General features: G+C 56.4%; 1 protein-coding gene across 8 annotated transcripts in view; it reads left to right on the top strand.

The window, feature by feature from the left end:
* Positions 1 to 13,513, top strand: part of RGS3 (regulator of G protein signaling 3) — a 118,809-nt gene extending 105,296 nt beyond the window's left edge. For 6 of the 8 annotated variants that reach the window (XM_073876498.1, XM_025888642.2, XM_073876499.1 and 3 more), the window contains 5 exons: positions 7,041 to 7,105; positions 10,433 to 10,534; positions 10,878 to 10,939; positions 11,567 to 11,733; positions 12,549 to 13,513. In XM_073876498.1, coding sequence (XP_073732599.1) covers positions 7,041 to 7,105; positions 10,433 to 10,534; positions 10,878 to 10,939; positions 11,567 to 11,733; positions 12,549 to 12,734 — 582 coding nt within the window. In that variant the 3' untranslated portion in view covers positions 12,735 to 13,513. Of the gene's footprint in view, positions 1 to 7,040; positions 7,106 to 8,488; positions 10,334 to 10,432; positions 10,535 to 10,877; positions 10,940 to 11,566; positions 11,734 to 12,548 lie in introns of those variants that run through there. The other 2 variants (XM_073876505.1, XM_073876506.1) reach the window with 2 other exon arrangements.
* The last annotated feature ends 278 nt before the right edge of the window (positions 13,514 to 13,791 follow it).

Below are 13,791 nucleotides of genomic sequence, written 5' to 3'. Positions count from 1 at the left end.
TGTCCTTCTGTGAAAAGCAGAGATGAATTACACTCATGTCGCAGGGTGGTTGAGGATGAACCAGAAGAGCCTGTTGCCTGGTGACCTTAGTGCAGGAACTGGTAGATGCTTTTGAGATGCTAGCAGCCAGCGCGGTGCAAGGTGTTGTTATGACAACATTGTGAGGCCAGGTGCATGGGGGGGCGGGGGGCAGGGACCTGGGAGTTCATGGAGGAAAGACCTCAGGGCCTTAGGCCATCAGAGAAAGCTTCTGGAGCAAGATGCCCTTTGGCTTGGCCTTGATGATTGAGCAGGTTTAGAATGAAGAGAGGATGAGACAGGCATTCTGTGAAAGTGGACATGACCTGGGCACACTGTCTGTAGAAGCCAGTTTGGCTAGAGCAGGGGATTCCTAAAATGCAGGGATGGCAGACGCATGGTACTCATGCTGCCCTTCCTGCCTCCACACCCAGGGCAGACATGACTAATGGATGCCAGCATTTCCCCACTGAGTTGGGTCATGGCTTTGGAAGCCTTCTTCGCCTCAGGCAGTAGTGAGAAGGCTGACTTCACACTTGGGAGGACACTCCTGCAAGGTGGTCGGACTGGAAGGGCAGGCTGGGACCCCCCAGAAAAGGCCTTAAACTTTGGGCCCGGAAATTGGAACCGAATCCCAAAGGAACTGGGACTGGACTCAGTTTCCTCATCCACAGACACATGTGGTTCTAACTTTGATGTGCTCCGTAATGACTAGAAGGAGGTTATTCATACATAGATTTCTAAGTCTCCAGCCCCAGGCTCCTGGAATCAGAATTTCTAGCATTATGGTGCCCAGACCCTGCATTTCAGACAAGCCCCCCAGGGACTGCGCTGTTCCCCATAGTTGGAATATCACCATCTTTGGCCATTTCTTGATGCAGCTAGAGAGAGTCTAGAACTCTGCCCTACCCGGGTGAGGCCTCGGGCTCACTCAGACCAGGCCCGGCCACTCCTCTCCGGTGGGCACCGAGATCCCAGGACTCACTACCCTGTTTCCACACCCCCTCCCCAAGACCCTCCCAAGTTCTGCCCTGTATGTAAATCAAATATCTATATACAGATACAGCCACATACCTACACGCACACCCTTCTAGTCCCCCCCAACCAGCTGATCCGAGCTCCTATTTTGGGGCAGATACTCCTGCGCAGGAGTCCGGCAGGCCTGGCCCAGCTCTGTCATGTTTCAGCTTCCTCCTTTGGGAGCCCAGGGTTTTCACTGGTATCCCCCACCCTCTTGTGGCCTCTTGTTTCCTTTCTTGGGCTTGAGCGACAGAGTTGGCAGGGGCCTCAGAGGCTGTGCTCCCACGGTTTCCACGGACCCGGCTGCCAGTCCATCATCATGTGTATCCTGCTCACTGCAGCCAGCCGGCTTCGTTAAGAACCCTGCCCTGGAGGTCGAGGCTGGGCAAGCCCCTGGTCCTGCGCCATCCCTCACCGCCAGTGGGCCTGGGGCAAGTCCCTGCCCTTTCTCTGAGCCTCAGTTTCTTCATCAGCAAAACGAGAATGGTAATAATACCTCCTTTGTAGGACTGCGGGGAAGATTAAGTAGCCCAGTGCGGGTGGAGTGTTTCGAGCAGTGCTGGCACTCAGCACTCAGTGGGTGCTCCATAAATGGGAATCATGTTGATGACCACAAGGAGAAGGAGAGCAGTGGCAAACGTGGTGGCCGTTATGCCAACATTCACGAAGTGCCCCCAGCTCCCTTTCCTGGCCTGCACGACACTGCTGCAGGGTGGGACCCCTTCTCCTCGTCCTCCAGCGGGGAGCCTGAGGCTGAGCGAGAAGCGTTTGTCCCAGGCCACACAGCAAGTGCTGCTAGAGCTGGGCCGTGGCCTCACCCTGCCCAGTCCTCGCTGGCTCGACCCCAGACCCTGCTCACCTCACCTCAGGCTGGTGAGGGACAGGGTGGGGGGGGGGCTGGCAGCAGGCAGGGGGTGGTGGTGGGTTCCCCTGTGACTTCCATCTTCCTGGCTTGGGCCTGGCATGGGCCTGGCTTTCTTGGGAGGATCAGCTGCTGCCTCCAGGCCACTGTTTCCAGGCTATGCCAGGCAGGAGGTGAAGAGGAGAGGGGCAAAGTCAGACAGACCTGAGTTCAAATCTCAGCTCTGCCTCCTCCTTCCTGGTCCCGAGACCCTGGCCAAGTTAGGTCTTTCTTTGAGCTTTCGTTTTCTCTTATAAAGTGGGAGTGCTAAGTCTTCCTTGGAGGTGTCCCAGGGATTCGAGAAGATTGCACTATGTGGAAAGCTCTGCGCCCATGGCAGGGGTCCTGTCATGATGTGAAGCCCAGGAGGGCCAGACAAGGGCTGGTGCGGCCCCGGGGCTGTGTGGCTAAGCTGAGGCTGCCCAGAGGGCATGCTGCCTGTCACAGGGGTGACCCTTACTTGTCACCCTTTGCCCTCTTGTGTGCTGAGTGATTTCTTTCTACTGGGAGTAGACAGATCTGAGAGACGGCCCACTCGTCATGGTCATTTTACAGATGGGCTGCCAGAGGTCGAGAGAGAGGAGACCACCTCCCCACCAAGGTTAACCCCTCGGTCATCCCCTGCGCCTGGCTCCCAGTGCCGAGTTGAGTGGTCTCACAGTGCCCTCTGCTGCCAGACCCCTGCCTTGCTGGCTGCCCCCTGGTGGCCCCGCGGGCAGAACCATGGGCCTCTATCTGCCCTTTTCCTGGGAGCCTGGGAAGCCCTGAGCGAATCTGTGTCTGGGCCCAGGTTGCTGCCCTTCACTTCCGCCTCAGCCTGGCCTGGAGTGGCCCAGGGTCGTGGGTCGTTCTTTGACAGTGAGGAGACAGAGGCTGCGGCCCCTCCCTGGCCATCCTTCCTTCTCCCTCCCTCCTGCGCGGACTGGCTTGGGCAGAGGCTGTCTGCCACACCAAGCTTCCCGCCTAGGCAGGAGGTCAGACCAGAGGGCCCCTTAAGATGCCTTCCAGCTCCAAGATGTGACAGTACCTTCGAGCCTACCGTTTACAAAGCACTTAAAAATTATTTCCTGTGTCCAAACGAATACGTGTAGCATTCAGATCCAGTGTTTCCACAAGGTTGTATGGGGCCCGCTAGGCTGGGCCAGGTCACAGGGGGACAGGGTGTGGGGTGCTGGCGCCAGGCATGGCCAGGTAGCCCCAGAAATTGGGTCCAGACCAGTGAGAGGAACCAGGTGAGGACCCTGCTCACAAGAGCCCTCAGTCGTGGGTGGGCTCTGGAGCCAGGCCTGAAATTCGCTGCCACTTGCCAGCCTGTGCCTCAGTTTCCTCCACTGTGAACTGAGGCAGGGGACAACAAATCGTTCTCAGAACGGTCGTGAAGATGGAACGAGGTAAAAACATGAAAGCCCTTCACTCCAGACCTGGCACGTAGAGAGTGCTCAGCAAACACTCGCGATAACCACCATAGCCGGCAGTGGTGGGGCGCTGGGGGTACAGGTACCGAGCTAAGCTCTTCCTGTGTGTTCACTTAGATAATCCACACCACGCCCCGATGAGGTAGGTCCGGTTATTATCCCCACTTTACAGCTACAGAGGCCGAGGCACAGAGAGAGGTTGTAACTCGGCTAGAGTCAATTAGCTCCTAAGTCACTGAGGTAGGATCCCAATCCAGGCAATTTAGAATCGACACCCTTAACCACAACTACTATTATAGTGATAATTACAGTAAAAATTATAGTTATTATTCCAAGGGGCGGGGAGCTCCCAGTGCCTGGAGTGGCCGGGCGGGCCCCAGGGATTCCTGCCTGGTGGCTCTGAGCCCCCCTCCATTTCCCTTTCAGCAGGGAGGGCCCTGGAGAGGAGCAAGGCAATGGGGAGCAGATGGGAAGGAGAGGCCTTTTGTGCGCTGGGTACCAGGCAGGCCCTCCTGAAGAGGGGAGCCCTGGGGGCCACTGTGGGGCTGGGAATCAGAACCCTGACTTTCTGGCTCAGTTTCTTCTCTGTCTAGCCTGCAGCCACCCCCACTGGTGCCTGGGTTTCCCCAGCTGCTCTGGGGGTCACCGCCCAGGCACTGGGCTATCAGGCCGATTGGTGTGGGTTGGTCCCTGCCGAAGATGACCCCCTCCCAGCAGTGGAAGGAAGAGCCCATTTCCCAGCAGTGCAGAGGCTGAGGGGTGCGGGCGGGGCGGGAGTGGCCCCCAGGCCCATTGTGTGGGCTCGATAAAGTACGGAAGCTGAGGTTAGAATGGGAGGAAGCCCAGCGCCCGTGGCCCTTTCCCACGGGTGGGGGCTCCCGGGCACTGCCTGGCCCGGCCAGTGTGACCGCAGCCAGTGTGTGCGACAGGCCCAGCTCGGGGAGCCCAGGGGAGACTCACTGAGCAATGACCCTGGGCAGCCCTCATTACAGAGGGCCCCAGCATTGGGCCACAGGGGCTGAGGCTTGATCGTGGTGACTCTTCCAACTGCCAGGGGGCTGTCACCCCACCTATGCTGTAGCTAACGAAGCTGAAGCTGAGAGGCTAAGAAACTCCTCCAGAGTCAGGGCAAATAGGATCAGTAACTGCTTCCTGCAAACCCGTGCTCTGGAATCACACACCATAGATGGGTGTGTGCCTGTGTGTGCACGTACACACACGTTTTTACAACCCTGGAGGGGCAGTCTTCTCAGGAAGGAGGTGGCACTTCCCCCGAGACTTTTACTGAAAACATTCAAAACGTGCCCCATCCTTACATTTGAATAGCAGCATCCTCTGGTGGAGAAACACGGGCCTTAAGTGCACATGGACCTAGATTCCCCCAGTCACTTCAACTCTGGGTATCTTTGGGCAAGTGGCTTAACTTCTCTGAACCTCTGTTTGCTTTATGGACTTACTCTGAAGATTAATGATAGTATCTGGATAATGCCCATTCCGGGGTCTGGTCTATAGTATGAATTCATCCATCCATCCCTCTGTCCATCCATCCATCCATCCATCCATCCATCCATCCATCCATGGGTGTGTATTCCACTGAGGCTAGTAGCTCTCCCTGTTGGCTATATCTGGAATAAGGCCACTTTTCTTTCCAGAATTAAGAGCGCTTTAAGAATTAGCCCATCTTCGCCTGGGTGGCTCAGTCGTTAAGCGTCTGCCTTCGGCTCGGGTCATGATCCCAGGGTCCTGGGATCGAGTTCCACGTCGGGCTCCCTGCTCAGCGGGAAGCCTGCTTCTCCCTCTCCCGCTCCCCCTGCTTGTGTTCCCTCTCTCGCTGTCTCTCTCTCTCTGTTAAAAAAATAAATAAATTAAAAATCTTAAAAAAAAAAAAAAAGAATTAGCCCATCTTTATTTTACGGATGAGGAAATTGAGGCCCAGGGTGGGACTCAGGAGGAATCAGAGCTGAGATGCACGCTGGGTGGCATTCTGTCTTGTCTTGGGACATAATGTCCATGCCCAGCCTACTCTGAGCTCTAGCTCCTCTCCCATCCTCAGAGCATTTCCTGGGCTCCTGCCCCAGGGTGGCACTGTTGGGGCCTTGGGTTTCTTCTGGAAGAAGATGGACAGTGACCAGCAGGGCAAGGAAACAGGACAGCCCTGAGATGGTGGGGATCTGGAGTGGTCTGGAGAAGAGGAGTAGCAGACTGGGGGGAAGACGAGAGAGGCATTCCGGGAAGGGGACACCGCGCCGGCAAAGGGAAGGGAGAGAGGGGTGGGGGAGGTGCAGCCTGTGGGCCTCAGTGGAGCGGAGGGGGTGGGGCATACCAGCTGCAAGCTGGGGCTCAGTCAGTGAGGGCCTCAAGACTCATTGTTTCCAGTCTGCTTTCCCTCTCTTGACGCATTCATTCATTCGACAATATTTGTTCAGCTCCTAATCGTGAGGTGCTCACCCCGTGAGGGTGACCCAGGCAGACAGAGGCCTCGCTCATGAGAACTCACAGCCAAGCAGAGGGGACAGATTTAGAAAAAGCCCTTTCGAATGTGGTAGGGACCTCAAAAGCGGTGAAGGGGGCACAGGCTTGGTCTAGGGGTCTGGGAGTGCTCCCTAGGTGAGGAGGCATTTAAGTGGCTTACCCAAGGTCTGGTCTTTCCTGAGGCTGGGTCTTGGGAGTAAAGGGAGACAGGAGGGTCACAAAAGCATCCCCCATGGAAGGTGTAGCCCAGGTAAAGGCCTGAGGTGAGGCGGCAGTTCAAGCAAAGACATTCCATTTGGCTGGAGGGCAGGGTCAAGGAGGGAGCTGGACCGGAGAGATAACTGAAGGACTTGTAACTGATGTTCAAATGCAACTTTCTGCCCAGCTCCTAAGACGGCAGACCCTGTATATCATGTCACGGAGTTTGGATGTTACCCTGGGGGCACTGGGGAGCCATGGAAGGCTTTAAGGCAGGAGAGCTTCTCTCAGGCTTGTGTGACAATTCACTGTCCACCCTGCTGACCAAACCCAGGTCTCTGCCAAACCTCAGAAGCCTGAGTTAGTCATTAGGATCTTGATTTTTTTCCCCAAAGATTTTATTTATTTATTTGTCAGAGAGAGAGAGACAGCGAGCACAAGCAGGGTGAGTGGCAGTCAGAGGCAGAGGGAGGAGCAGGCTCTCCACTGAACAAGCAGCCCGATGCGGGACTCGGTGCAGGACTCGATCCCAGGACCCTGGGATCATGACCTGAGCCGAAGGCAGACGCTTCACCGACTGAGCCACCCAGGCATCCCAGGATCTCGATTTTGAAATTAAGAAATTGAGGCTCACCAAGGGACCATGACTGGCCGAGTCCCACTGCAGAAGCCCTCCCATAGCCCTGCTCTCCAGTCTGCTCTCCTGCCTGCAAATACCGAGTGCTGTCTCTGGTTCTGCCATCAGTGCTGTGTCTTAGGCTTCTCCCTCGCAAACCGGGCTCCTAGTTGCACTGGGAAGAGACCCCTTTGGCTGGAGGATCTGCCAAGCCAACCACACTTCATGGACAGACTGTTCCCAGTAATGGGCTTCCCTGTCCCTCACCTGAGGGGTAGGAGCTTTGCAGGAGAGGGGTGGGACAGTTTGCAGGCGCTGTTGGATCCCTGAGCCTCTCTTTGCGCAGGCAGCAAGCAGCCTTTGATGCCCGGACTATAACGTGTCTATCTTTCTTCCACAGATGAGTGGGGCTGACACGGTTGGGGATGATGATGAAGCCTCTCGGAAGAGAAAGGGCAAAAACCTGTACGTTGGAAAGATCCCTGGTCCTCAACCTTGCAGTCAGGGAGGCTCCCCAACCCCCTCCTCTTCCTCTGTCCTCGGGCTTGTCTCTCCTCCAGGGGTACAGGTGGGGAGGAGAGGCTGTGGCCCTTCCTGCCCTAGACAGACACCAGTGAACAACAAGATCTTAAGACTTGGCAGTGGCCCCAGGGTGGGGTCGCTAGGGTCCTGAGCATCTGGCACTGCCCTCACCATTCATGCAGAGTGAGGCAACATGCTGATTCAGTACTGGAAGCCCCAGGGAACCAAGCAGAGGCAACCAGCCGGGTTGTCCTGGCCCGGGCCCAGCCTCTGAGCCAGGCAGTGGCTGAGTGACCTTGACAAGTGCTTTGCTCCCTAAGAAAGGACAGGGGATTCCCCCTTTCTCCTCTTGAGCTCTTGAAGGCTAGCAGTCCCGGGCATTGCCAGGAGGTGGCGCTGGTGGTCCAGGTAGCGTATCCCATACTCTCCAGCCTTCTGGGACCTTACACATCCATTTGGAGGTTTGGAGGTGCCAGTTAAATGAAGAGGGTGTGTGTGGGTTCTCCTTAGGCTCCTTGTACACGTACACCTGGGCCCAAGGACCTGGAGACTAGGGGCGGGATGGAGAGGAGGCGGTGGGGCACACGGTGGCCCCCAGAGGGAGCTCCTCCTCCCCTCCAGTTTGTGTAGTGCCCACCATTATTTACCAGTTGGGCCTGCGCGGGGAGGACAGGGTCTTCCCAGATGCCTCCTATAGCCATTTTCCTGGCCTCTACTTTGGCTAGCGTCCACTACTCTAGAAACTCTTTCTCCCCCAGCTCCTCGGGCCTCTCCAGGTTCCTGTGGCAACTGTAGGCTTCTCTCACTCTGCAGCCAGGAGCAATCCCACCTTCTAGGGAAGGTAACAGGCATCAAAATGAGCCCTTTGGTCCAGGTATCAGCATAGCTGCTGGGGGTGTCACTCCCAGGGGTGCGGCAGTGGAAGGCCATGGAGGTTGGGCATCTGGGGGTGCTGGAGCTGTCCCGGGCTGGTCCTAACTCGAGCCTCCCTTCAGGGTGGGTGCTGCTTTTTGAATGTCTGAAGCTCACATTCTTAAAAGCTTCATCGAGGACTCTTAGAATCTGGGATAACAATAAAAATAACTAATATTTATTGTGCCAGGCACTGTTCTATGCGCATTCCATATATTATCTAATTTAATCTTTACCATTGTTTTTATTTTACATTTCCTTTTTCTTCTTACGTACCCTATTTGACCAATGAGTAAACTGAAGCAAAAAGAAGTTACGCGTCTCAGGTTACACAGCAAGTGCGTGGCGGAGTGGGGATCGGATACCTGGTGTGCTGGCTCTAATGATATAAATATAAATATATATATATATATATTTTTTTTTTCTTCAGAGCCTGTTATATTGAAGCTCAGTGTAGAGCATTCTGAAGGAGGTTCACAGCAGCCCTGCTGTGTAGCCTTTGAGCCCCCAGTGATGAGAGTCCATTCCCCACAGGCCACCCATTCCATTTCTTCATGGCTCTGACTGAAGGAAAGTGCTCCTTTAGCTTCCTCTTGTGGGTCCCTGTTTTGCCTTCTGGACGCACGTGGGAACACACGGGGCCCGTCTGAGCTCTGCCATCCTGTCAGACAGACCACTATGTCCCAGGAAATCAAATGCTGGCAGCCTAGTCACCCCCGGGCATTCTGAGGGCCCCAGTCCTCACCCAGAAGACTGCCAATCCCTGGACTCCTTGGCCTTAGTTCCTTGGCTTGGACTTGCTAGAGCAGGGTCCCCATCCCTGGGCAGCTGCCCCAGACCCTCAGGACACAGTGGGCCGCCACTCCCTTCTCTCTTTCTCTCTCTCTCCTGAGCACTTTTGCCCCAGGCAATGTGCTAAAACTTTATGCGCATTTTCTCCTTGCTTCTCACAATAACCCCGGCAGATGGTAGGTACTGTTATCATCCCTGTTTGATGGATGGGAAAATTTGACATTCTGAGAGGTGAGGTAACTTGACCAAGAGCACACAGTTGGCAACTGCTGGAGCTGGGATTTGACAGTTGGCAACTGCTGGAGCTGGGATTTGAACCCGAGGCTGTGCGGCTCCAGAGCCTCACACTTAACCTCCACGGGGTACCACCTCCCTCACCGACTCACCCAGGGTGTCCCGGGGGTCTTAATGCCACTTTAAGCTCGAGTAACTTCAGAAGTATAAATACTACAAACTTAACAAACACCCATTTGAAAGTTGAATTATTTAAATTTCTTTTACACTTATTTAGCTTTGTGATTTTGCCAACGCATTTTTTAACTTTTGGTTTCAGTCAGCATTTTTTTATAGTTGATCAGAACAGAGACCAAAACTTAAAATAAAAAAAAAAAATGTATCGTTCAAAAGTCACAACACTCAATGTGCATTAAAAAATTACATAATGAAAATTCCAAATGACATTTTGGAAGGTTTATAGGACTTGTACTCCTGGAGTTATTTGAGCTTGAAACCGTACTCAGACTTGTGGGACACCCTCTTGCACATTCATGGATGCTTGTATCCAAAGCCAGTGACTGAGGATGAGGCCGGCTGCCAGGAGCTATCCCGGAGGTGCCCAGGGTAGGGGGTCCAGCGACAAGGGGGGCAAACGTGAGCACGGGGCCTTTAACCCCTTTCTTGCCAGCAGCTTTGCCCAGTCCCGAAATCGGCTGCCTCCTGGGGGAGTGGCAAGGCTAAAAATGCTTCCTGGCTAAAAATAGCCAGGCCTGCCGCCCTGGTGGGCAGCGCCACCACCCCCCCCCCCAGCAATTTGCTGACTTGTTTTCTCCTTCGCCCCGGCGCTGCCATGGCAACGGGGAGGCCGGTTGCAAATAACTCGGTCGGGCCCCAGAGGCCGCCCCTTGCAGACACATGCCCCTTTCACGGGCTCCCTCTCGGGGTTGGCCAGGAGGGATTTTTTTTTTTTTTTTTCCGCTCCCCGTGCTGGTCCCTCCCATTTCCTGGCTCCTCCTGTCTGAGTCCCAGCCCGGCCTGTGCCTGGGAGCCCCAGTCATCCGGCTGGGATCCCGGCGAACGAACGCTCGGCTGCAGCCCGTGCCGCCCCGGGACGCAGTGGGAGAAGAAGGAACCTGGGGGGTGCTCCCTGCAGACCATCCCGGGCCCCAACGTGGGGGGCCCTACAGAGATGCTCCGAGGCATGTACCTCACACGCAATGGGAACCTACAGAGGCGGCACACGATGAAGGAGTAGGTGCCTCTGCCCCCGGCGCGCACCCTTCCCACCCTGGATGTGCAGGGGCCGAGCGCGCCAGGCTCACCGACCCCCTTCTCTGCTTCTGCCCCCAGAGCCAAGGACATGAAGAACAAGCTGGGCATCTTCAGGCGAAGGAACGAGTCCCCTGGGGCCCAACCAGCGGGCAAGGCAGACAAAATGGTGAAGTCATTCAAGTAGGTCCTCTCTGCACCCCTGGGGCCCCTCAGGCACTCACTGGTCCCCAGGGGAGCAGGGCTGGCGGTGGGGTCAAATGGAAAGGTGTTTTTTGGCCTTGATCCAGCTCTGGGTTGGACGGAGGCTGTCTTTGACGGAGCCTGGTACCTGGCAAGCCCTCACAGGGGACAGACGCTCTGGGAAGGCCGGCCGGGCAGGGGCAGAGGCGATGGGGCCCAAAGAGAGGGGCTGGGCTCCCCAACTGGGCTCGGCCACTGCCCGGGCCAAGGACAGCTAACAGAGACCACCCCCATTTCCCCGAACCTCACGGTGCCTCACTCTGCCCCTTCCCTCGCCCCTCAGGCCCACCTCAGAGGAAGCCCTCAAGTGGGGCGAGTCCTTGGAGAAGCTGCTGCTTCACAAATGTAAGTGGGGCCCAGCCGGCCTGCTCCCCTCCCTGCGTGATCTCCCCCCTTCCCTTTCCTCCTCTCCCAGACCCAGACAGCGTGTCTGCTCCCAGAGAGGTGGCCTTTTCCTCTTTCCTGGGTCCCGTCAGGCGTCCCTGCCATTGAGAGAGGCCGAGGCCCTTGGGCTGGCCTTGGAGCTGGCTTCGGCCAGCCCCTCCCTGTCCGTGGGAGCTGGCACTGCCCGCAAGAGGCCGCGGGACCTGTGTGCTCACACCCAGATTCCCAGAATAACAATAAACATTTCCACGTACCGAGGGCTTCCACTGGGCCACATGTGCCCCGCATCTCATGGGCAGGATCCCCTCCGATCCTCACAGGGCTCCAGGAGGTAGACTCATGACCCCCATTTTACAGATGAGGGAACTGAGGCACAGACGGGAGAGACATGGCCAAGGCCTATAGAGAGGCAGTGGCAGGGGTGGGTCCACATCCCGGGGGCTCCTGGCTCTTCGAAGTGGTTATCTTACTAAGCTCCCAACATCTGCACCCTCAAAGGCCCCTGGAGGGGAGGCTGGGGGGTGGGGTCCAGAAGGCAGAAGGGGCTGGTTCTGTCTCTCACCCCAGGGCCTGGGCTTCTCGTCACAGATGGCTTAGCAGTGTTCCAGGCCTTCCTTCGCACCGAGTTTAGTGAGGAGAACCTGGAATTCTGGCTGGCATGTGAGGACTTCAAGAAGGTCAAGTCACAGTCCAAGATGGCGGCCAAGGCCAAGAAGATCTTCGCTGAGTACATCGCGATCCAGGCGTGCAAGGAGGTAAGGCCTCAGGCTGGGCCCTCGGGTACCTCAGCCCCATCCCCATCCCCATCCCCATCCCCAGTGGCCTCTCAGTGATCACAGGTACCTGGCAGCCTCAGCAAGGAGCTCAGGAAGGGGAGAGGCCAGAGTGACTCTTGGGGACCATGTGTCCAGGGTGGAGAGGAAGCAAGCTGGGGCCCTGGGAAGAACAGAATTCTGTCGGTAACAGAAATGGGCACTGTCGAGGCACTGTGTGCCAGGCATGCGCCAAGCCCTTTATGGATGCACTCTTTTATTTGATCCTCATGACAACCTGTAAAATGGGTTTAATATTATCGTCATTTGAAGAATGAGGAGACAGTCTCAGAGAGCCTAGCTCAGAGTCGCTAATATCTAGTGAGTGCTTACTGAGGGCCAGGCACTGTGTGCAGACTCGCAGTGGGTGATCTGTTGATGGACTCCATATCTCTTTACCATGGATGACCTTGTTTAGTCTCTGGCACTCTTTGAGGAGTGTACCATCATTCCTTGCCTACAGATAAGACAAGGGAGCACTTATGTGATCTGCTTGGGGTCACATGCCTAGGTATGGCACTGCTGGAATTCCAACCAGGCAGTCTGACCTTAGAAGTGGTATGTCCAGGCCCTATAAACTGCCTGCCCTACAGTGAGTGACCGAGCCAGGAATTGAATCGCTGCCCCGAGGGTCTCCACTCTGAGACTTAAGACATGGAACAGAGGGGCTTGGAGGTGAAGGGCTGGGGAGGTCCCATTCCTGGCCCCCCGCGCCCACGTGCCAGTGGACCTGACCATATTGCTCTCTGCCCCCACAGGTCAACCTGGACTCCTACACACGGGAGCACACCAAGGACAACCTGCAGAGTGTCACCCGTGGCTGCTTCGATCTGGCGCAGAAGCGCATCTTCGGGCTCATGGAAAAGGACTCCTATCCACGCTTCCTCCGCTCTGACCTCTACCTGGACCTCATTAACCAGAAGAAGATGAGTCCCCCACTTTAGGGGCTGACAGGGTAGAGCTCCGTGTTCACACCAGGCGGGCTGGGCCCCCTTCCCACCTGCCTTTCTCCCTCTGCGACGGAGGGGGCAAGCAAGCCCCCGGAGGCTGCGTCTCCGGACGGACAAACGGACATTCGGATGAGAGGCCTGGACCAAGGGAGGCCCAGGCCACTGAAGGAGTAGAAGGACTGGCCCCGGTGGGTCCACACTGCCCCGGTACGAGGGGGCCCGAGGGCCCTGGCAGGTCAGGGGCCCTGGCTGAGCCAGATCCGGAGCTGCTGTTCCGTGCTGCGTGGGCTCAGCATTGACCAAGTTCCTGAAAGAACTGGCTGATGGGGCAGGTGGCCTAGCTGTGGACTCCAGGGCTCTCCAGGGGGGCCGCTGGGGCTTGCAGCTCAGACCCCGTGCCTTGAGTTTTATTTATTTAAACAGTAGTCGGATGCTTGGCATGTCGTCCTGTAATAGGAAATTTTTGCCTCATCGGTTTTCCTAATTTACAAGTGCAATATTTTAACCAACGCCTTGTGAAAAAGCCACCTTGCTGAGAGGGTGGACACCACTTCCCAGTTTCAGGGGATTTGCTGGTCCCAGGCACCTGTGGCGGGCAGCTGGGCCTTCCGGACTGATGAAGCCTGGAGGGGTGGGTGCTGCCGTGTGACCTCGCACAGAAATCCCACACTCCCCGAGGAGAGGTGTCCCTTAGGGGCTCTGGGAGAGCATGGCACCCTCAGACCACACAGCAGTCGAGTTCTGGAACAAATAAAAGGCCTGTGTTATTTCTTGTTCTTGACCCTTTCTGTGTGTTTCTGGGTTTGAGCTTTCCCAAGGTGGCCTGGGGCTGGGGGTGGGGGTCAGTCCAGCAGCTTCTCCTCTCTTGCCATCACCCGCCTCCCATCCCAGAGCCATACACACGATCTCCCGGGTTCGTGGCTCCCTGACAGGCTGTTTCCCCGTGCTAGGCACTCTGCTGTGCTCGTTCCGTGTAACCTCTCACCTTCTCCACCAGCCTGGGAGGTGGGGGTTATGCCCGTTTCACAGATGGGGAGAGTGAAGCACAGAC

The sequence above is a fragment of the Callorhinus ursinus genome, unplaced genomic scaffold (assembly GCF_003265705.2).
Source record: "Callorhinus ursinus isolate GAN/ISIS: 27379988/994484 unplaced genomic scaffold, GSC_fseal_2.0 scaffold24, whole genome shotgun sequence".
NCBI lineage: Eukaryota > Metazoa > Chordata > Mammalia > Carnivora > Otariidae > Callorhinus > Callorhinus ursinus.
Note: the sequence above shows the minus strand (reverse complement) of the source record. Positions and strands in the feature narration are given on the sequence as shown.